The sequence below is a fragment of the Zalophus californianus genome, chromosome X, assembly GCF_009762305.2.
Source record: "Zalophus californianus isolate mZalCal1 chromosome X, mZalCal1.pri.v2, whole genome shotgun sequence".
In the NCBI taxonomy this organism is placed as follows: domain Eukaryota; kingdom Metazoa; phylum Chordata; class Mammalia; order Carnivora; family Otariidae; genus Zalophus; species Zalophus californianus.
The window spans coordinates 124,763,512-124,787,642 of NC_045612.1; the positions used below are offsets into that span (position 1 = coordinate 124,763,512).

The 24,131-nt window shown below is 47.1% G+C and overlaps 1 protein-coding gene across 1 annotated transcript in view; it reads right to left on the reverse strand.

Annotated features, from left to right (window-relative positions):
• Positions 1-2,699: 2,699 nt before the first annotated feature.
• The window catches only part of STS (steroid sulfatase), a 156,573-nt gene continuing 135,141 nt past the window's right edge, over positions 2,700-24,131 (reverse strand). The window contains exons 9-11 of the mRNA XM_027607863.2: positions 20,397-20,556; positions 13,855-13,976; positions 2,700-3,224 (exon numbers count right to left, since the gene is read on the reverse strand). Coding sequence (XP_027463664.1) covers positions 2,851-3,224; positions 13,855-13,976; positions 20,397-20,556 — 656 coding nt within the window. The 3' untranslated portion in view covers positions 2,700-2,850. The remainder of the gene's footprint in view (positions 3,225-13,854; positions 13,977-20,396; positions 20,557-24,131) is intronic.

Here is a 24,131-nt window from a genome sequence, read left to right on the forward strand (position 1 = left end):
AAAATTTTATTTTACCTTTGCATGGACATCAGAACGATGTTTTCAGAAACCTTAAGCAGGTGCGTCACTTTAGAGACGGCGTCTTTCAGACGTGGACAGAGTCCTTTCCCTGCATCTTTTCTCCCCTCTCCCCTGGACGTCCTCCAGGGCAATCCAATGTCTGTTTCTCTTCTTGAATCCTTCATGATGCGGGCTGCGATTCTGCTTTTCACGCAGGGTTTCTGACCTTGGGAAATGAGGTCTGTCCACAGTTCCTGTTTGCTTAGCGTGGCCAGACCTAGGACATGCTACGGATAGAAAGCCTTCTTTCTTTTAAAAGAATCTGTTTAAAGCTCCAAAGCCCAGTAAGGTTTGGACGTACAACTCAAGAGGTAATACCAGTGAGATGCTTTGAAAACAAGTAGCCTGGTACGGCCTTGTAAAAACAAAACAGACCAGGTCATAAAAAAGGCTTGCTAGGTGTCTGCTGAAAAAAGAATTCAAATTTCCTGCTGTGGATCCCAAGCAAAACTTTCAGATGGCAAGGGGGTTGAAACCTAAGAATTAAGCTTATCATGAATAAACCTGATTTTCCAATACCCTGGTTCATAACAGTCGTAAGTTATTTTGAGGCAAATAGTTTTTTTTTTTTTTTAAGACTTTATTTGCTTATTTGAGAGAAAGAACACAGAAGCAGGGGTAGCGGGAGAGGGAGAAGCAGGCTCTCCGTTGAGCAGGGGGCGCAATACGGGACTCGATCCCAGGACCCTGAGATCATGACCTGAGCCGAAGGCAGACACTTAACCATCTGAGCCACCCAGGCGCCCCTTGAGGCAAATATTTTAAAAGCTGATTTTATTTCTAAAGGTAGATGTCCTTCATTGGCTGCTAACATTCAGTACAGACTGAACAACTCTATACACACATACGTATTCACATATTCTATAAAAGTGCTTCCTTTCACTTAATCCTCCAACACACATCCCCAGCCCCCGAAGTGTTGTCTAGAAGAGTCCACTTGCATTGAGTGTGTTAAACTTTGAGTAAACACGATCAGCGTAATACCTAAGTTTGTAACAGTGGTTTTAAAGTTTCTGCATAGTAATGCCAGCAATAACCCTACCCCGGGATTAACAAGTTAGTACAGTTGTTAGCGGTTCCTAAAGCAATAGGACAGATTCTCAGCCATTTGTGGAGTTAGAAATCCACACGAAAAATAAGAGACCCGTTTGCTCGCCAACTTGCAACCTTTCCCGGGGAGGGGAGGAAAAATCATCACTTGTAGGTTGTAAGAAAAGAAAGATGTAAAATGTGAAATCACGGATCTCAGGAGGAAATGCAGTAATACTACTGGATCTTGGAAGTTCTTCCCGGGGTGGGGGACACGTGGAGAGACGCGTGGCCCGTGGTCAGGGCGCCTGAGAGCACACATTCTCTCTGCAGGGCCACGCGGGGTCCAGGCTTCGCACCGATCTGCTGTCTCCTGGAACAGAGCAGACACCGGGCCAAGAGGGAATGCTCGGACACGTGCCCTAAAGAGACAAAGGGATAGGCACACGAATGGCAGCTCCTCTCCACTGACCCGAAAAGGAATCCACATGGTCCTGGTGGCAGATGTCTAGAGTCTGATCGAGTGACATGAGCATCCTCTGCTCAGGTGCATGCTCTCCTCCGTGGGGGCTGGTGGTGCAGACTCAGGACCTTCCTCCCACAGAGCCACTGCCCACCCCCTCCTACGTGGCCTGGTGATGCCCTACCCCTCAATTACTGATGTTGGGAGAAGCAGGATTAAAACGAAATTGTACATCTCCTCGAGGATGGAAGGCACGGGTATTTGTTAGCCACACAATACAAGTGTAAAAAGCAAAGGTACTTATATGAGCTACTGTGGTCTCATCAGTAAATTCTGCAGGAACGAAAGGTATCATGATATTGTGCACGGGTCATGGATTGCTTACGAGCTCTCCCCGCCAAGTAATACACTTTCCAGGCCAATAATTCTGCACTGCATCGGGAGGGATTCCTTGTGCTACAGTATCCCCGAGGTAGCCTTTATCTGGGAACTTCCATTCACCAAAGAAACAGTAAAGCCCAAATATAACACTATAAATTATGCAACGGGAATCCATTCAGGACAGACTGTCTTGGGATTATGGTTCCCGAAGGATTTCACAAAAAAGTCTGCTGCACGAGAAAAGTCTAATCTGTGAACCTCTCCTGCTTTTACCTAAATAGTGTGAAGCTTCTAGTTTTACAGTTTAATTATCTCTGATTTCCTGAGGAAAGAAATAAACTGTGTATCTGTAAATATACCTATCATGCATAGTTTTTAATATGTGCTCTAAGTAACACTGATAATAATTGCCTTCCAAATCAAATTGCAATTGAGCATCACCTATTATTGTGATAGATGGTCCTTTAACTCATTCTGAGTTGCATGTATTAAGATTTAGTAAGTGCTGTTTAAATGCTATTCCGTTCTTTATTGGTGTGCCAGGGAAATCATGGCAGCCGATACACCACAAGGCATCGTGGAATAATGGCACCTTATGCCATGGGTCCACTCATTTGCAGAGGTGTCAGCATGATACCTTCTGCTCCTTCCTACCCACCCGAACCCCCACACTTACAGGACTCTAAGAATTTTGGCCATGGAACCCCAAGTCTGGCATTTATCCCTGTGTATACCGTAGACTTTGCTTTTCCCCTGGGGTAACCAGGGGGCTCTTGATGGAGCCTTTGGGCAGTAAGATGGAGAGAGGCTCCCAGTCCGAGGTGCCGACAGGGCTGGCTTTCCGCAGGGCCGCCCCCCTGTGTGTGCACAAGGCAGGAGGCGGAGCGGGCGCCAGGCCTCTGTCCCCGGACGTGCACCTAGCGGCTCTCCCTCCTGGCCTGTTCCTCCCGGTCACACTGGCAGGACAGCCCGGAAGATGAGCAGCACATCTGAAGCCACGGCTTCCAGAGAATGTTGCCCAGTGACAGCTGATTGGGGACCTCCTGCAGGGTCTTGGTGTGGCGGTCTGCAGCCCGCTGCATGACGTCGACGATCTCCTGGAAGCGGGGCTCGGTCATCGGCGATACTGGGTTTCTCTCCCTGGGGTCTCTGGAAATATCGAAGAGCAGCGGCGGGTGATGCTGGTTCACAAACTGCCCGTGGCATAAACACACGTGTGTGGAAAAGCACCCGTTGGCGCCCTCGGGGTTGAACTTGGGCGTGAAGAAGAAGGCCTTCCAGACGGACGTGCCTGTGGTTTACAAGGACACAGGTTGGCATGGGGTGGGAAGCGCCCTGAGCCTCACCGCAGAGGGGAGCATGCACAGACACTACGCCGCCCCGTGCTTCCGGAATGCGGGGCACCGGACATACGTCTCGTCCTTACCGCTCCAGAGAAGAACACCATAGCTCAAAACAAAACAAAACAAAACAAAACAAAACCCCAAAAAACCCAAAAAACAAAAAACAAAAAACAAAGCAAGAGCATGCATTAAGCTGTAACGGCCAAAGAAGAAATGGTAAAACGGACAGAACGACAGCTTCTGTGAGGCAAATTTACACAAGGTCACCATGGCGTTTTCTTCTTACGCACAAAAATCTCCCTATTTCCTCCCATCTCCTTCTTCCTCCTCTTCCCCAACCCCCAATGTCCGAGGCGATGCTGGTGCAGGCAAGAGAAGAAAAAGCCTATGAACAGTCTGCACAGGGAACTCAGCCAGGATGGTCGTTTGGGTCTCATGGACTTTATAGCTTGGAACACTGCAGAGCGGACATTCGATAAACACACACACGGACAAACAGATTATTTTTGTTTGTCTCTCTACCACCCAGCTCTACCATTTCCTGCTCTCCAACCTTTTCAACCTGCGGCCTCTGTTTCCGTTTAAAAGTAAGAGAACCTTCCAGAAGAGGGAGGAGGCTCCCTGCTGACATGTGCAGGAGAGACGCTAAAAGCACACGCACACACAGACATCACGCGCAATCTTAAACACGCGAAGGCCTCGGTGAACATTTTATTTTCTCTGCTCCGAGAAAGCCTGAAAGTAGCAAATCAAGAATTAAATGAGCCTGCTAGCGAGGATGGGGAGGGACTGCCAACTGGCAGCAGAAGGGAATGTTCTCAGATTAGACTGGGACTGGGTGTGCACAGCTCCACACATTTGCTAAAAATTGTGGAACTGGAATTTTCAGGTGTGTAAGTTATTTCTTAGTAGAGCTGTTAAAAATGCCAAATTAGGAGAATTCACCGACCCCAGAATAGGATGGCTACATCATTTAAAAATTAAGCTTGTTTTTGTTTTTGTTTTAACGCCTGGGCGGGGCTTGAACACGTGAACCTGAGGTCAAGAGTGAGCGGAAGTCAAGAGTCAGATGCTTAGCCAACAGAGGCACCCAGGCGCCCCTGAAAACTAAGTTCTTTGAACATCAAGTCTGTGTTCCGTTATACCCCCCCAAATATTGGGGAAAAACCTGCTTTACAAAAAATTGTTACCAAAGAATGGATTCCCTGTTTATTCCAGAATGTTCTGAGTCTGTGAGGAGCTGCGTGCTCATCAAAGAGCCTCCCCTGAGAGAGCTCAGCAAACGGCTTCCTACGTGGAAAAACACGGCAGACACCGAAAGAATTAGCAGCTACTGACCCACTGCAATCAGGTGCAGGACGGGAATGTCCTCCTTTGCATTTTCCTTACAGCGCTTTTAATGCAAAGTCCTAAAGACCTTCCCACTGTGTGGCATCCCATATGCATTTATTAATCCACTTCCATAATCTGCATATATTCTCGTGCATCTTTAGTGACCAACCAAGGCCAATACAAAATAAAGCAACGGAAGCAACCTAACACAACTGTCGCGGGTGTCCGTGTTGTCTCTGAGCAACCCCTGACCTCGGATGAGCGTATGCAAGGGAACGTGAGCCTCTCTGTGGTTTTGGGGGGCAGGTGGGAGACGTAGGAAGGGCAAGCGCTGTGCGTGCGCCAGAAGTGAATACGTTACGGGCATCCGTATCAGGACGCCTCCCGTCTTAGCCTCCCCGATATGCCGGGAGAGACTCCACCCCACACCTGGGTCAGCTCCCAGGTGCTCAGCTCACCTGCCTTTTAAAGATGAAGTCAGGCAGACACGCCAGGCTGCGGACACCGTTCCCTGAGGGCCCTCTCCAGCAGAGTTTTTCAAAAGCACATGTCTTTCCTGAACATTCTCTCCATGCACTCCTCTTTTCCCTGTGTGTCTTCCCAAGTGCGACCTATTTCCTTTAGGACTCTTGCCAGCAACCCAGGCCACAGCCACCTTGAGAGCCCATCGCCGGTCAGGGTCATGAGGGCCAAGGCTGTTACAGACACAGATGTGTGCGGGAAGCCCCTTGGGCTGCTGCCGATCCAGAGGGCATTTCCAACCTGACATTCGAGTCAAGTCTCGGCGTGTTTAAAACCCCCAGAGAATGCAGGCTCCCGAACAAATTCATTTCAAGGGCCCGTGCTCCCCACTCACTTTTGAAAGCCACGCACACAGAGTCCCACAATTACCGCCTTCGCTCAGGCCCACCCGGCTGTGAACTGCAGAACTGACTTAAAGGCCAGGCAGGAAATCTCCAGCATCTTCACCTGGGAGCAGCGGGGGATCGCGACCGAGCCCGGACAAGTGTACGATGAAGAATTCATTTTTCTGATTCTTTGCTTGTTTGGTATGCTCTATGCGGTATGTGCCTTTTCATTTTCTAATCTGAAATTCCAACATTTTTGCAAAAAGATTGCTTATTCTCTGTGCTATTTCTTTGGACCATTTTGGATTTGCTCCACTTAGAGCAATGGGAATCCATTTTATTGCACGTAGGCTCACAAGACATGGACCCCGTTCCATTCATTATTCACCAGGAACCCAGAAATCCACAACTTCAGAGCTGCCATTTCAAAGGAAAACACTACATCCCAGGCGTGTGATAAAATAGGAAGGATCTGGTCACCTTAAAATGCTAATAGCTATATTCTGGCCTCTCTCCCAAAATTATTTTGATAACATATTTCATCCTACATTTCTCCATATACTAGAAAAAGTTTTTTTTTTTAAAATACATTTTTTCTCCTGTTAAAATTCCACTGTACTTTAAAGAAAGACTGTTCTTCTCACCTCTGCAGAGCCTACCTGAAAACCGAACATGTTTCCTGTTTCCGTGGCTTGTGCTGTATGATCAGCTGGAACCCCGGCCGTGACGGACGGCATGGGTTCTACGTTCAGCTCTGCTGTGTCCCAGCTGTATGATGCTGGGCACGGCTGTGACCCTCTCTGTGACCCACTCTCCCCTTCCGTAAAGTCAGGAAAATCACAGTCCCGGCCTCGTGACATTGCTTTGAGGGCCCTCAAAACCCCGTTGCTACACCGAGCCGAGCGCAGAGTGAAGACCACGTAGGAGTGAGCTGTGAACATAAAGCATCCATCTAAGCAAGACACACAGTGGATTCCCTCTGCTCTTAAATCCCTTTACTGTCATTCACGTCTTAAGACTCACCCCCCCCCCCCGAAGGATTCCTAAAGAGCACGGACGATTAAATGTAAACGGCTTCAGCACACCGGCTCTGAATTCATCACTCGGACCCAGACTTCCCGTGATGAATGCCGTCGGACTGCTAGTCCTGGCAAGATGTACTTTGGACGCTTGGAGGACTCCGTGTATATATCATGTAAGGCACGCACAGACACTGTGGGTTTTCCGTCTGGCAGGGTTTCCTGCTACACCGCCATCTTGAAGTTCTTCAAGAACCGTTTCAGTAACGCTTTGTTTTTGAACCGTGGGGGACCCACACTCAAGGGACCCCAGGAATGCCCCCTCAGGAATGCGGACGCCATCTACTGATGTCTGCAAATCCGTCCCACAACCCCCAAGCCCACGGTGACCTCCCTGCTTCCAAGACACATGTCAAACAGCACACCGTCTGCTCCCCTCTCCTCAGCCAGCCACCCTACACCAACGCCCCTGTTCCCTTCTTAGACCCAGAAATGTTACATCGGGCGTCCCACCTGGAGCCGCCCGGGGGCACCAGCGTCTTCTAACTCAGTCCGCACTCACTGTAGACCCACACCTCGTTCATCTTGACCCCCCAGGCTCAATCCCACCTGTTCACCTTAGCCCAGACGCTGAACGGTCCAGCACTGAGCCAATGGATTACAGGTCCGACTGCTTCCTGGCTGGAACCCCCTATGAGAACAGTAGCACACATGAGGACGCAGCTACGGGCTCTCGCTCTCGCTGAGAGCATCTGCCTCACATCCAGGCAGGATTTCCAGCAATGCTAGCTCCCCCAACTGGTGGCTGATTCAGTCAGAACAAGAAACACTCCCTTGACTAACCCTCTGCTGTAGAAACAAACAAGTCACTGGGGAATAGAAATATGAACCGCAGTACACAATGGGTACACGATGCATGCTAGGCGCCCTGCCTCTTGCTCTTTGCCCCCGTATGTTGAAATACCCCATCGTTTGAGGCTCTCCAACAATGCCATCGCCGTGGGCCTGATCCAGTCCCAGCGGGACTTTTATCACGGCCTCTGTCCTGCTCACCCATTCTCACTACATGTTCGCTGTCTGTGGACTCACTCCATTTCCTTCGCTCTCTGAAAATGGAGAAGAAGGAGGAGGAGGGAAGAAGAAGATGATGGAGGAGAAGAAGGAGAAGTAGTTCCCATTCATGGAGGGGCAGACTCTGAAAGCACACGGCGTGGCCACAAATCCAACTTTGCCACCAACTCTGTTACGGTATGCCAATTACGCGACTTCCTACACCTGTGTCTCCCCATCTATAAATGAGAGAAATACCTGTGGGAGACACTATTACCTGTCCTCTGAGCCTTCCGCACTCAGCAGGTGTTACCTGGACACACACCCATAGTGAAGACGCCACTTCCCGGCCTCCTTTGAAGCTAGGTGTGGGCAGGTGAGCACCTTCTGGCCTGTAGGATTTACTTGGGAGGGTCTGCATATCTCCCTTGGGAGAAAACTGACCTGCACTTTTTTCCTCTCATCATTCCCACTCATTCCTCCATCCCACTGCCCCTCGGTCGACACCACCATCATTCATTCACCACACTCAGGAAGCTGCTGCACCCTCCAGGTGGTGGACGGGGGCCTGGGGTCCGCAACTCGAGACTGCGTAGACCATCCACCTCTACGTGTCACTCGTGAGATGGACAAGGGAACCCCCTTGTCCCCCGAGGTACATCACTGTTCCTTTGTGTTTTCCTGTTACAGACGAACCTGACACTAATGTAATCAAAACCCCTTTAAATTACAAGGATTAGAAGAGGTATCAGATGCAAAGTGTGCAGTAGGAACGTCTGATAGAAGTGGATAAGGAAGAGACGCCAAGGTGTACGGTTATCGAGTATGTTTTCAAAACACAGACAACGGCCACAGGAGAAAAAGGTGACGCATTTCAAGAATAAAAGATGAACAGAGGGCAGCGTATGTTATCACGTACAACACAGTTTTGCATAGAAGATGCAAAGATAACAAACACTTGTTAAATAGGACGTGCCTTGGTTAGCACTGCAATGTCCCTGTAGCAAACAGCGGGTCCCAGAGCACACCACCGCAAATCAGGAGGAAGCTCCAACATCAGCAGGCATCCTGACAGAACAGGCCTAGGCCCTGTGTCGAAGAGAGGAGATGTGCCAAGCAGTGTAGACAATCGATAAAATGGTAGAACCCAGTATGCAGGCTGAAAAGGGCAGAAGACAGAACATCTGGTAAGATGAGAATGAGGGACATTCTGAGCTTCGATCGAAGAAGGTGTCTGAGCATCCAAAACTCTGTCTTTTTTGGTATTTCAGAAAGAAAACCTAATTTTGATTCATTCTGTCTCTATAAGGGAGTAACTTTTCATTTCTTCATTGAAGATTTTACTTTTAAGTAACGTCTACACCCAACGTGGGGCTCAAACTCACAACCCCAAGATCAAGAGTCGCAAGCTCTACCGCCTGAGCCAGCCAGGTGCCCCAATGTTGTCACAAATTAACCAAAGTCACGGCTGACACTTTTTTCATCCATGATATTAATGAAATCTTAGGTCAGGCATATGAAAGCTTTAGTAGAAAAATGGATGTCTCTTTTAAAGATTTTATTTTTAAGTCATCGCTACACCCAATGTGGGGCTTGAACTCACGACCCCGAGATCAAGAGTCACATGCTTCACCGACTGAGCCAGCCAGGTGCCCCTGGATGTCTATTTTAAAAACTGCCTAATACTGTCTAATATAAGAGAATACCAAGAGCTGTATGAAAATATATGTTTAATGGACTACATTGAAGAAAACGAAAAATCCATTTACGAGTTTTTTTTTTTCCCCCCCATTAAAGGAAATGAACAGCCGGGAAGTGCAGCCCGCTCCTGAGAGTGTGAGCCCTAATGAGATAAAATAAATGAAATAGACGTCTCACAGTTTCAGGGAAGCCTCCTCCATCCTTGTACATCACTTGCTCTCCCCAGGTTGCTATAGTGGATCCCGTTGTGTTGTGGGACACCATCGGGCCCATACAGCCACACCTGTGCATAGGCGTGCTGTCCCTTCCACTGGGCTCAGAAGGCACACACAGCAATGCGTGCGTGAATGCCTGCGAAGGCTGAGCTCACAGGCTGCGGCATTTGGTGCAGGGATTCACACACCAAAAGGAAAGCCTGAGACCTAACGTATATCCCTCCAGTGGTTGCGGTCTATCCACCTGCCACACGAGTCACAGCAGAGGGCAAGAGCCGTCCTTCTCAAGGTCAGCTGAAGGACGAGCACATCCTCAGCAGGCCCTCGCTGCAAAATGCCACAGCCCATGTCACCACAGTGTCAGCCCTTGATATTTTATTTCTGACCCTTTAGATCCCACGTCCGACAATCAGACAGGGAAAGGCTTCCGGCGGAATGAGTCACGGAGACGAAAGCCAACCACAGCCCTGCTACCCTGGGTAACCGTCAACCCATGAAGACATAAGCAGCTATAAGTAGGATATTCCCTCTTCTTAGGTGTAGTTTAGAGGCAAAATTAATTTGTTAACTGTGTGGAAAATTTAGATGGTCCACAAAGCAAGCATTTTTCTTTCCTTAACAACGGCCATGCTCTCTTGATTTTAAACCTTACTTATCTCTTGCATAGGCACGGGAAACAGAAAGGAGTGAAAGAAATCTGCATATTCATTACAGAAATTCTAATAATAAACAAGATTACATAACTGAAAAAGAATAAACCTTCCTCATCCCCTATTTTGGAAAGTAGGCCCCTTTTAAAATGTTGGATATGAACACATTTCTTAGTATACGTGCTGCCGAAGCAAGTACTATGAACACATTTCTTGAGAAGGAATTCTATTATCCTACAGCATTTTGTCCTGATTTTTTTTAAAGATTTTTTTTTTTTAATCATAGGTAAAAGTTCCCAGAAAACCTGAACTGAAAATGTAGCTGGATTTGTGAGGCCCTGTGGGTTCAGCATCAGGATAACCACATCCCGTGGATTTCTGTGTGACCAGCTCTGCTGGGGGCTTTCACACATTCACGTGAACATTTATTTTATATGCTACAGTCACAAGCTTGAAAATCGGTAACAGAATCCTAGAGCCAAGTAGGTACCTGCTTTCTAAGATAAATCTTATCCATAAAATCAATTTGTCATTATGCCGAATTTTTAATAGCGCTGATTCATATGCCCAAACTTAAAGCCAAGACTTATAATGCACATCGAACACTCCGTTTTAACTCAAAATTCCTATTTTAATGCAAGAAAACTTATGCATGTTCTAATAATGTGTTTGGGAGTTCTTTTCACAATGTAATGGGAGTGATGATACTCACTCATGATTAAATTATGTCATTCAACTTGCTGAGACAACTAAATTATAAAATTATTATAATCATGGAATTATTAAATTACAGAGAAGACGTCGTATATAGCAGTTAAAAGGGATTCATGTTTCAAAAGGGTGGAAACAAAATTGTAGCTCCAAGTGTTTGGAAAATAAGTACTTAATAAGTCCAGAATACTCCGGGCTCCAACTAATCAGGACAAATGGTAATTGGACCTTAACATTTGCGGTCAGGTCTAATGTGCCGGTACCAATGACCTGCTGGTAAGCCAGCTCTCTCTGAGGGAGGAACAAAGCCCGGATTTGCTGTGTCCGCTGATTCCCGTGGGGTAAATATGCCCAGCATGGACTGCCTTGAAGTTAGCAACGGTTTGACGGCACATGGGAAAGATTCTCCACCAAGCGGGACCCAGCTCCAACACACCCCTACCTGCGACTAAATCCTGATCCTAAATTTTCTTTTTTCTTTTTTTAAGATTTTACTTATGTATTTGAGAGAGAGAGCAAGAGAGAGAGCGTGAGCGGGGGGGGGGGGGGGGGCGGAGAGTAGAGGGAGAAGGAGATTCCCCGCTGAGCAGAGAGCCTGAGGTAGGACTCGATCCCAGCACTCTGGGATCATGACCTGAGCCAAAGGCAGACGCTTAACCAACTGAGCCACCTAGGCACCCCTGTTTTCTTTTCTTTCCTTTTCTTCCCCTGTTTTCTTTTCTAATAACATATTGTGAGCTCAGGCAGCAACCCTCTTATCTTTAAGACTTATGGACAGTGTCCCAACACCGAGTAGAGCGATGACCGGCAATCTCCTCCCAAAGTAGATCTGTGATGATCTCAGCCGACCTACCCAACCAGTACTACCCAAGTCCATACAGATGAGAGTCACACTTCCCCCACGCACCTCTGCATTCCCAGCATTTGACGCTGGCGGCCGTGCATCATGGTCTAGAGTGTAAGAGCCGCCCGGCAGGGCATTTGGTCTGTTTTGCCCACTGACAGACACTCATCCTAGCACGGAAGGTGCCCCATAGCAGGTGCTCAAAAATATTTGTAGAATAAATAAATAGATGCAGTACTGGATAGACACCCCCAAAGCCATGGGAGATCGTGGACAAACGCCGTTACCGAGTTTCAGATATAACGTCAAAGCCAAGTAAGAGATGGGTCATAAAAACCATGGTGTGTCATGACTCCTTAGCTGGACGGATGCCTCCAGCACTGAAATACCGCCCTGTCTCCTTTCCTGTTGCCGGTTCAAGGCAGCAGATGTTCAAGAATTGCACAGGAGGAAATGTTACTTGGGTGTGTCTGAGAAGCAAATTTTAGCCCAGCTGCCTGTCACAGTCTGGGTCTTGTTTTTCTCACGTACTCTTATTTTCTGTCTCTCTCTGTCCCTTTTGTCTTTCCTCCTTCACAGAGTGTGTTTCTCTAGCCCCTGATCCAATATGTTCCTTCTGGCTTTTCCGACTGGGGGTCATGGCGGGGGGGTGCTGGCTTTACAGAAATGCAATTCTGTGAGGTTCAGGACATGCTATCGCATTTCTTCAATCAGCCAAGAGTCACAGAAACTTCATCCTGTGCATGTACGGCTCCATGTAAACACAAGCGGGAAGGAGGACACCTCCAATTCATTGGAAGACTCACACCTGACTGTGTTGATTAATCTGAACAAGAAACCGTGTCCCTGCGGATGTTTGGAATTACAGACACACTGACGAGATCAGTATAAAGAACGCTTCCTGGTCTAGAACCCTAAACTCATGCTTCTCTCATATTTGTCTTCTGGGAAACATTGCAAGGAAGCCAGCCGGGTTTAAAGTAGAAACTCTGAAGGGTAAACCTACTGCAATTTCTGTGGCTAATGGAAGGGTTGTGATTTTCCACTTTAAACAGAATGGTGAGGCTGCTCTTGAAACAAGCCCTTGGCGAACTGGCTGGGTGCGCAGGGTGGGGAGTGGGAGGTGTGGAAAACCAGCATGAACGTCATCCTGAGTTCAACAGTGAGCCCTCAGGTGGGAGGTCCGGCAGAGTGTAGCCTCCCGAAGCAGGACCCAAAGCACAGCACAGAAAAAGGGGAGTTTTCTTCCACCTCTGAAGATGAGACGGGAAGTCCCTCCTCAACATCTACCTGCCGCACGTACAAGCTGGCAGGAACCCGTTTTCCACATACCTCCATGTCTCTTCACGATCTGAACATCACTACGGTTCTAAGTTTAAAGACACGGGGAAAAAAATATCTAAAGCCTATCCCTGCACCGAGGATTATTGCTCGGTTGCATTTGCTCCTTTATGCCTGAGACAGATACAACCCCAAACTGGTATCGGAAGACCCAAACACCATCCCGATTCCGGTGGAGTGCATGGTGCAAAGAACGCCCAGTCTGGGATGTACGAGGACCTCGAGGCATTTGAACTGAACGTGAAAGGTCTGAATCTGGCTCAGGCCCCACCATGGCTGAGTCTTTGGAGAGAAAGTCACAGAAACATCTAAATGCCATTCTGCTTCACAGCACAAAGCTCCAGGAGGGCACAAAGTGCTAGAGAGCGGGTACAGGGGTGGTGTTTCAGGGGGGCACTGGATGGCGGGTGCTGCTAAGCTGCTAAGCATTCCCCAAAAGGCAAGAGAAGGAATGTCCTTCCAGGCAGAGGATGCACAAACACAAGTTGTGTGCCCCCTAAAGTGGAACGTTGGTTTGGCTCCAAGTCACAGCGAGAAGGGACTTGTGCTATGGGCTTGAAGCTGGGCAGCCAGCCAGCAGGCCATGAATGATGGGGACCACTGTGCCCTGGCTGCAACCTGGGGCTTCCTCTGCCTAGGAGGCAGAACCACTCACAAGTCAGGGTCAGGGTCTGCTGACGTCGTGCCTGGACTGTGGCAAGACCAGAAGGAACAAGACAAGACAGGAGGAGGAGCTCGAAGCGAAGCACCGTGACATGCGGACACATCCCCCAGCCTTCACAGAGCAAAGCGCTCTTGCCATCTCATCTCCTTGCACGGCCCCGATGGCAGACGTGCTAGAAGAGTGGAAAGGTCTGTTTTACTCACTGTTCCGAGGGCGCCAGCGCACAGCGTTTAAGTAGAAGTTGCAGTAATGGAAGAGAAACTCATGGTCGGAGAGTTGGGTCTTCCCTTGAAGCAGTGGCATGAGGTCACGTCCATCGATGATTCTGTAGGACAAATCAGACAGGCATCAGCTGGGGAACGGCCGCATCGTCTTCGCGCTAAATTGCCCCAACCTTTGACTTGTCCTTCCAGCAAATGAGAGCATGAGAGAGTCACTTAGTTATAATCCAGCAACCAACACAAAGAACACTCATTGACCCCTGTCGGGCACCCTATGCAACTTCCTGAGGCCAATTCTGCTCTTGCATGAACTCATTTAATCCTGCACCATGAGCTGGGACCATTATCATCCTGTGGTGATGAGTTGAGGAGACATCAATCAGAAAGCATACATGACTTACCCGAGGTCATGGGACTGGGACCAGCCCATGGGATGCAAACCCAGCTGATTATTGGGTATCAGTGCTCTCTACGGCTCTCCCTGCTGCTCATCCTAAACCCAACTTCTGCCTTTTGCCTTGGCACAGAGGAAGCTTCACTCACAAAGTACATAGCTCCATGGAAAATAAGAACATCTAACAATTTAGGTGACAAAGAGGTAATACAGAGCACGGGCACAACTTGGATTGGATAGATGTCCGTGGAAGCACACATCTAAATCGGAATGAACTAATTTGTGAATAGATACTAATGACGATGACACTAAACACCCTCTGGATGCACTGTTCCCAGATGCAAATATCTCTTCCAGGCCTGCATGTGTAAGTAGACCAAGGGGAAATTTCCAGACTGCAAACATTTGATAATATCCAATTGGTTATGAGCAAAAGCAGATTATTTGGCATTTAAAGAAAGGAAAAACGTACATTAAGAGCCACTAGACCAACAGAAGCCATTGATACCATCAGGCCCCATCATTAAAACTACAGACACAGAGTGACTTTGAAGGAGTCAGAGGGTCTCACCTGAGGATTATCTTCCTCTGATTAAAAACACGCCATCTCTATCATCCCTTATTATGAGGAATTTAGAAACTGGAAGGCAGAGTTGGCTATATAATTTGGGTTAGCATTCTTGAGAGGCCCCGCATCCCTTGAGCTTTGTGTGTGGTTTATTTTGGTGTCCCTAAAACCCCCGTCCTAAAATTACAGCCCTGTTGCTTAGCACTTCTCCAGCCCCCACCCTTGTTATTAATCACGAGCGCCACAGAAGCCTACGGACTGAAAATATTCTATTATTGTGAGCTAAAAATAAGAACAAAAGGCAGACTTGGCCCCCTTCCCAAGCCCCTGCTTCCGTTCGCCATGACAGGAGGAGAAGGAAGCAAGGTAGAGAGACACTTCTGTTGAGAAACGGTACACTCTCTGAAATACTCTTTCTACCCCGAAATGGCAGTCATTGTGCTTTGGTCCTTTCAAATCCCTTTCGAGAAAGACTCAGTCTGTACTAATATGTAACCCTGAATACGGTGGAAAGAAAGGAAGTGGTGCACTAGAGTGAGCAGGTGTAAGTGTCTGAAGAGAAGCCCCAAGCAGTGAAAAATGACCCAGAGGACGGGACAGAGGGATGCAAAACGCCCCAACCCCCCCCACTCCCGGGACCTCTACCTCATGTGGAGAGCAGGCCTTTCCAGGACCATTCGGGATGGAGAACCCATCTTCATTCCCAGGACACAATCGCTACCTCTATCTCCTTGTTCTTTGGATGTAGACCTAGAGCTCATTTTTTTTTTTTTTTTTTTTAATATCCGACACCTAATGTGCTCATATTGTTAGAAGCGGGCAGTAAATCACACGGCCATGGAGAGCCACCATTGAAGAGAGCTACAGAAATATGACCCGTCAAAAGCGGCTCGTTTCTGCCGTGAAAAATGGAAAGGGACCCTACTCGCGCTCAACTTTTAAATGGTGTCTAAGCCATCAAAACACTTGGGATTGTTTTAAATCACGTGTGTGAGTCCCAGTTAGCCGTGGCCATAAGCCGGAGACAGCACATGACCCCTGACGTTGCCCGTATAGAAATGTTCCCATAACGTCACAGCCTGGGGCGCCGGGGCCGAGGTTCTCTCAAAGTGACAGGAAGCCAATTCCACGCTCCTCGGACGTGATGTTGAATTTGGAGAGTGAGGTAGGAATATTCCCCATGGGCTCCTGTCCCACAACACGGTCATGGTTTCAATCATTCCTTTCCAAGCACTGTGCATTTCAGAATGTCAGGTCAAATTAAATACCGCGGGGACGACCTTCACATCACTGCAGAGAGCATGTTTTGGGAATGTTCCTTGGGCTACAGTGACCCTCATTCCCCCGTGAATGTGCTGGCCTCTCTCTTAGCTCCGAACCAGTGAATCGTCCGCCCGAATGTCCTTGCCTCTGCCTGGCCGGCTCTCAGAAGGATTTGGGGATCATACAACTAGAGAAAGCTTTGGGGGTGAGAGGACAGAGAAGAGGCAGTTTTGGGGGACAAAGAGGTTAATTTGGGGCACAATGTTTATGAGCTACCTCTGCGATATTCAAAATAAAGTGATTTCGTCAATGTAGAAAGTTTATCTTCCATAAACTAAGGAAAATCCCAAGTAAACAGAAAGATATTTTCATAAAGGAAACCCCAAGTAACCAGAGAGTTATAACCTAAAAAACGCCTCCCTTTGTACACATTAAACTCACTGCCTAACTTGAACATAAAGGTCAACCATAAGTGGTGGCGCATACATGAAGAGTTTCACCTTTTATTCTGCAAAATGCAGAAGAATTAGTTTTATTTGTAGGACTCTACTGAAATACTCCTCTACAGCTATCGGGCAGCAAAATTAAATGGGAGAATGAAGTCACTCCCCTTGTCTTCGTTACACAAAACCGGTATCAAGCATTCAAGCACTGATTTCCTTTTTTAACTTGGAAAAAAAAGTCACATTTTAATTTTATTTTCTTTATGAGAGATGAGACCTAAGTATTTCACCTTTTGTAAAGTGTGATTTTCAAGGATGCTGGCACCCCCCCCTTTTCTTCCCGCTCAGCTGAACCATCTCTGGCCAGAATTTGGATGGTTTCCAACGGTTTAACCAATTAGGGCATGTTGCAATTCTTCATCACCAACATCTGTGAACGAGGAGCATCGTCATAGGCTTCCTCTGACAATATTCTATCTGCTTGCAAAGATGTGACTGATGGTAAGGTTTTTCATTTTTGGGAATTAATACATTTCATTATACATTCTTCTTATGTACATCCATGTTGCATATGTTTAATATCACACACACCAAAAAAGGGTTGCCCTCCCTTTATTTCCAGAATTAGCTCATTTGGAGACACAGGGGGAACAATTTTTTCTGAACACACCTGGGGTAATGGCCACCAAAATTCTTTTGATAAACTGTGCCGCTGAATGCAAATGGATCAGTGAAGTATGCGTGAAGGAAAAATTCACGCCGGAGAGGAATCTCATGCGGGCACGGCACGGGGTCGAATGAAAGAATTATTCTCACAGTAGCACTGAGACTCTGCCGAGCAAGTATCTCTTATGTGTATCCCCGTAGCCCTGCTCTCTTGACCGAAGCAGAAACCCTGCATGGAAGGGCTTCTCATCCTTCGTCGAGCTCTGATTGGTCAGGAAGGTCACCCACCAGACTCAAAATGGTTCTTGAGAATGACAAGGTTGTACCTGAAGGCTAGGGGTCTTTTGAATAGAAATCCTCCTGACCCCACAAAACACACAGAAAGATGTGAGGGCACCTCATTAAGTCCTTGTCACACAGCTTGGGGTTCGACCCTTCCAATGAGTTTATTCTCCTGAGAAATGGAAATTTAATACTGCTCATGCAAGAAATCAGGGAAGCTGACCTCCACCAATCTTTGTGGGGGAGAGTTAAGGTTATCTTCTAAAGAATAGATATTGTGAATCATTTATAGATGGACATACATACGGGGATATTGTCCAGATGCTTTCACTGAAAAGTTCTGATGACGTTAATGCATCATAACAATATTTTCCATAAAAGAGCAATAGTGAGCCTGAGAGCAGAACCTGTCAACCCCAGCACTACTAATATATTTGGCTGAATTATTCTTCGTTGTGGGAAGCTGTCTTGAGCTTTGTAGGATGTTAAGCAGCATCCCTGGCATCTGGATGCCAGTAACACTGAGTTAAGACAGTCAAAAATATCTCCAAGACATGGTCCATGGGCCCTGGGAGAAAGTCACCCCAGTCACCCCAGTGAGAATCACCAAGTTAGATGTTCCCAGTCTCGAGGGCAGGTATATGAGGATGTTTCCTGGACCCGGTTGGTAACACGATTTAAATCAGACATTATGTGACTAACTCTATTTCCACGAAGGGTGTGGACAACGCAGAGTTCTGTTTCCTTCTCTGTGCGGTCTCCAGGATGATGGTGGCATTCTCTGGGGCCTTACAGCTCCACCCAGAGACAGCATCGTTGCACTGAGCTGGGTCAACACGCATCAGTGAGATCCATGAAAAGCATCTTCCATATTGCAAAGGCAGTTCTTACCAATGTCTTGGCTCCCACATGAAATATTTTGGGCCTGCTGAAGAGGGAGGCTGCTTCTTTCTTCAGTGGGCACATACAATGAAAACAGACTGACCTCCATGAGCCTCAGACTGGCATGGGCAGGAGGCCAGAGCCACAAGATCTCCCTCAGCGGATTTTCCTGTTCGCCTCTGACCTTTCCCTTCCCTTGTCTTTCCCCAGTTGCATCGAAGCCCATTTAAAGATACCGTGAAGGCAAAGGCAGTGCTGATTTTAAGATTATGAGCCATGAGAGAAAAAGGTCATTAATGAAATGGCCTGAACACTCTGTGTGCACTACTTAAGGAGACACCAAGTCTTACTCCAAGGGTAAGAACAAGGGCCCATGAGTAGATGAGACGGGGCGTGAGATTTCTGGCTTCACATAAGGTAACACTTTTTATGACTTCTTGCTGTGATGTTTTCCGTCGGTCACTGAGGTAGCAAAGGACTAGTTTGAGTAGAGTAAGTTTTAAAAGTGCCCTTCAGGCCTCTCCCTTTAGGATTCTATGATCCCAGATGATCGCTGACTGTGGAAGAAGAAAGAACTGCGCTGATGGACTTCTTCCCTCTCAATGTGGTGGGAAACCCGACAATGGCCACCATTCACGCGCTTACATGCTCTCCTGCTCTCAGTCTTCCCAGGGAGGCTGCAAGGTCAGTGCCGTGACTGAAGCCACGTTCCAGATGAGGAATCAAGGCCCACGAAGTGAAACACAGACCCAGCAGGGAAGCCAAGATCAGAACCCAAGCAGGATCCCTGATCTTAGGCACAGTACCAGATGCTCTCAGAGTGTGGCCCAGAGAACCACAGGCACCCCCAAGACCCTTCCATGCGGCTCACACAGCCAACACTGTTTTCATGAGAATACCAAATGCTCTCTGCCTTCTGAGCTATGGCTCCTGCAGGAGCGCATGGCGCGTTCTTCCAGTGGATTCACAGCAGGTGATGACATCATCACTGTCCACGGATGCAAGGTGCGCTTGGGCACTTGTGTGTGTTCAGAATTTTTTCAGGTTTAAGGTCTCCTATGATAAACGTTGACAGACATAAGCCACATATACAAAAGGTGTTTGGGTTCCTCAATGACGGAAGAAGTACATGGGTGTTGAGACCGCAAGGTTTGCGAAGGGCTGAGCTGTCCAATGTTGCCTGGTCTCTAGCATGTGTGTGTGTGTGTGTGTGTGTGTGTGTGTCGGGGGCAGGGAAGATACAACTACAGAACAAACTTCAAAACAATAAGGAAACAATAAACGATAAAACAAGCTTAAAAGCAATGAGAAATGAGCAAACCTATCCTGGACTGAGCGCTGGCTGAGCTGCGCTCACCTCTCTATTTCCTGTTTCCTCTTCGTTCAGCTGGCAGCTGAATTGAAACAAGATTTGCAGCCCCGCCTGCCATGACATTAGCCTGGCCTGCCACCAAACTAATGAAAACAATTAATCAGCATGCTTCACTTAAAACTCTTCAGATTGGTAATAACACTTAAGAAGAAACCATTGGCAATGTCATATGAAGTTGTATTTAAATTCAAGAGAAAGACGTTTCATTTAGAACTTGCTAAATGAAGACATGCTGGGAGGGAGGGCCGTTAACGGGGGAACCTGTTGCCTTTCTTGGTGCCGCAGCAAAGAGCAGCTGAGTGGGACCCCGAGCGAAGGCAGGGGAGCCAAACATGGTGGGTCAAAGAGGTGGCTGCCCACCTGCCCTGTGACAGGTCCGTGGAAGGCACAGCCAGGAGAGACAGGATCAGCAGGATGTTGAAAGTCAAAGACTCATGAGAGCCAACACAGACACCGCACCTTGCCGCTGACTTCCCACTGGGAGAACGGGATTGACAGCGTTTCTGCGTCGGCGACCCATCAGTGAGCCCCCTAACTGGACGTGGATGACAAGTCCATCTGGAGATAACAATGCCGTCATGCAGGCAAACCAGAACACACTCGCCCCTGTGAGATCTGAATGACACAATACCAAGTGCGTCTGAGTCACAGTACCTGTCCTCGGGCAATGGCGATCCTGCGAGGTTGACCACCGTAGGAAATATGTCCATGTTGCTCGTTGGCTCATCAATCTCTAGCCCAGCCTTTATCACCCCTGGCCACCGAAGAATGCCCGGAATCCGGATACCTCCTTCCCAGTTGTTTGCTTTCCCCCCTGGAAGACCAAAAAAAGAGGCAACAGGGAGACGTATGTCTTTTCAAAGCTTGGTTTAAGGCTCATTTCAGTGGACTCTTCCATGTTCGGCATGGGGCGGGTGATTTGGAAGAGCCAAGTTCTCTAATTATATGGATTCAATGAAAATTTTGTTAGCAATACAGCATACATGGTGGCGAAAAAAAAATACGACATGGTCCCTACTATGCACCACACAGGCCAGCATCACCTAGTGGTCACGAGCTATGACTGTCATCGGGGAAACTCAGCTCTCGGAGTAAGAAAGGACTCAAGTCAATGACTACGGAGTCACAAAGCTGAAATTCCATTTCTACTTTTGCCAGTGGTCGTAGGCAAACCAATAGTACCCCAAAATGCCCATGTCTACATCCTCAAAACCTGGGGATGTGGTCTCTTTCATGGCCAAAGTGCTTAGGATCCTGGATTATCTGAGTGGGTCCAGCGTGATCACAAGGGTCCTGATAAGAGGAGGAGAGAAGCAGGAGACTCAGAATCAGGTCAGAGAGAGAGGCCGGCTGATGCTATGCAGCGGGCCCTGAAGATGGAGGAAGGTGCCCGACACCAAGGAATACAGCTGCCTCTAGATGCTGGAAAAGGCAGGGAAACACCTTCTCCCCTGGAGCCTTCGCAAAGGCACACAGCTGTGCCAACACCTTGATTTTTAGCGCAGGTGGACCCATTTTTGGACACCTGCACTCCGGATCTATAAACTAATCAATCTGTGCTGTTTTGAGCAACGAAATTTGCGGTAATTTTCAGGGCAGCCACAAGAAAAGAAAACGCCAGCTCTGCAGCTCAGGCATCCGTGCCTCACATCCCCAACACATTCGGTTGAGCATTAGGTAGAATTATCGCAAATGCCACGTCCAGTGTCTAGAATAGAAGTGGAGCAGCACCCGACATGGCCGTTTTCATCAATGCTAGTACTTTACTAGCAGGACAGCTCTTACCATTTCGTTGAGGGAATGAGCTTTGTCCATACGAGGTCACTTGACTCTAAGCACATAGAGCAGGACAGGGGTTTGGGGAGAGCATGGTGTGGTAAGCCGAGCTCCAGTGGGAGTGGCCCTGCAGAGAGGCTGCTCTCCAAGGCCTGCCACGGATACGCCTGGAGGGACACAGGCAGCGGCTTCCCAGCACAGGGCTCAGGGAGCCAAGGGCCGGGTCTCCCCCCACCCCACGGCGATGCAGGAAGCCCACACAGATAGAGGTAAAACCAGATGCATGGTTTCCCGGAAAGTCCTTCCCCACAGCTTTCAAATGCACTGCGCACAGCTGAACACCACAGGAATAATAACCACGGGATGTCAGGCTGGAAACAAGGGAGAGAATGGACGTTCAGCTCCTTGAAAATAGCTTTTCAGACTTTAGAAAAAAGAACGAAAGAGTGAAGTGAAGAAAGTTGAAGGACAACGCAGATGCATAGCAAGGAGAGAAAGCATGAATACCATGCATGGTTAACAAAGGATGCAAATGCCATCGAAACTTAAAAAATGGATTGCCGGAGACAGAGGTTCAAGGGATCTTGAAGCAAAGCTTCACTTCGTCATGCTGGTTTTTGATGATGGTACAGTGAATTCTGACCACTGCTGAATGAACTGTAGCTCACGATTACAGCCTGAACTCCTCTTATAAACAAGATCTTCAAACTTCAGGCACTAAATGTTTTGTACGCACAGACATCAGGGAAAATTCACACATAAATTCATATTATAGTCTGCAGTTTCTAGAACGGCCTCCAAGAGAAGTTAAAAGTATCGCACTAAATCTTTTCAACATGATCTTAAGGTAATTATCTGACAAATACTGTTACTCTTGCATCACAGATTATCACATCAAAGAATAGGGAAGTTCAAACACTTTGCCATAATTTATTCAAGTTGTCAATAGCTGACTGAGCTACAGGAGGAATCACAACCTGTGAATTAGTCTGATTATCCTTCTGGGAGATCGAGCACATAGAACTTTCACCTCCTTATTCGTATAGTAGATCAGGCTCATGGCATTTCACCTGCTTATCCTTCTACTCGATCAAACTCAGAATGTGCACCTGTTTACCCTTCTACCAGATCGAGATAATGGGATTTTCACCTGCTTATCCACACTCACAGAATTTAAACTTGCTTATCCTTCTATTAGACCAAGCTCATAGACTTTCATCTATGTATCCTTCTACTAGATCAAGCTTACAGAATCTAAACTTGCTTATCCATCTACTAGATCAAGCCCGTAGACTTCCATCTGTTTGTTCTTCCAGGTCAATCTCACAGATTATGCACATGCGAATCCTTCTACTAGATGAACCTCGTAATATTTTCAGCTGCTTGTCCTACTGGCTCAGACTCACAGATTTTTTTCATCTGTTTATCCTTCTGTAAGATTTAGCTCACAGGATATGCACATGCCTTTTACCACATGAATCTCATAAAATTTTCACCTATTATTCTACTAGTTTAAGCTCATGGAATTTTAAAAAAATCTATTCTACTAGATCAAACTCATAGACTTAACTCTTATTCTTCTTCGAGTTCAATCTCATAGAATGTGTACCCGCTATCCTTCTTGATAAACCTCATAGGGTTTTCATTTGTTTTTCCATCTGTGGGATCAAGCTCGGAGAATTTTCATGTGTTTATTCTTCAACGAGATGAATACATACATGACTATCCTTCTAGATGAACCTCATATGATTTTCAGATGTTTATCCTTCTTTGGGATCAAGCTGATAGAATATGCACATGACTGTCCTACTACTAGATCAAGTTCGTAGAACTTCACTTAATTTAAGAACACCAAAGGAAGTTTGCTACATAACATAAAGATCTTGTTTAATGGCTACAGTATATATTTATTGCCCCACTGGTTAACATAAAATAAAGCAGAAGGTAGACCAAAATACCACAATAATGAAAAAGAATCCTTTAAAAATGTATCATCTAGGTGCAATGTGGCGTTGCACATTGGATCCTGAAACGGAAAAGCACATTAGTGGAAAATGTATAGTTCAGTTAAAGGTGATGTTCCAATGTTAATTTCTTGACAGATAACAGTGGTTATGTAGAAGGTTAATGCTGGAGGAAGCTGGGTACAGGGAAAGCAGTAACTATCTTTAATATTTGTAATTCTGTCAATCTATACTGATTCCAAAGTAAAAACCATACTAAATACACAGAGATGAAATATGTGTGTGTTCCCCAGTTGATTAAATACTTGCATTCTCTAGATGACATCAGGGAAAACGATATGAATTACTTCACGGGTTTTATATGTACTGTTTTTTAAAAATGTTTTAAAGATTTTATTTATTTGAGAAAAGAGAGAAAGTGGTGGAGAGCGGCAGAGGGAGAGGGACAAGCAGACTCCAGGCTGAGTGGAGAGCCCGACATGGAGCTTGATTCCACGACCGAGACCACGACCTGAGCCAGTGTCATTCGCTTAATTGACTGAGCCACCCAGGTGCCCTATATGTGCTGTTTCTAATGGCTCAATTTAACTGATCACGTACTACGTGATATGGACTATGATATGCATTTCATTCACTAAATCCTACATCT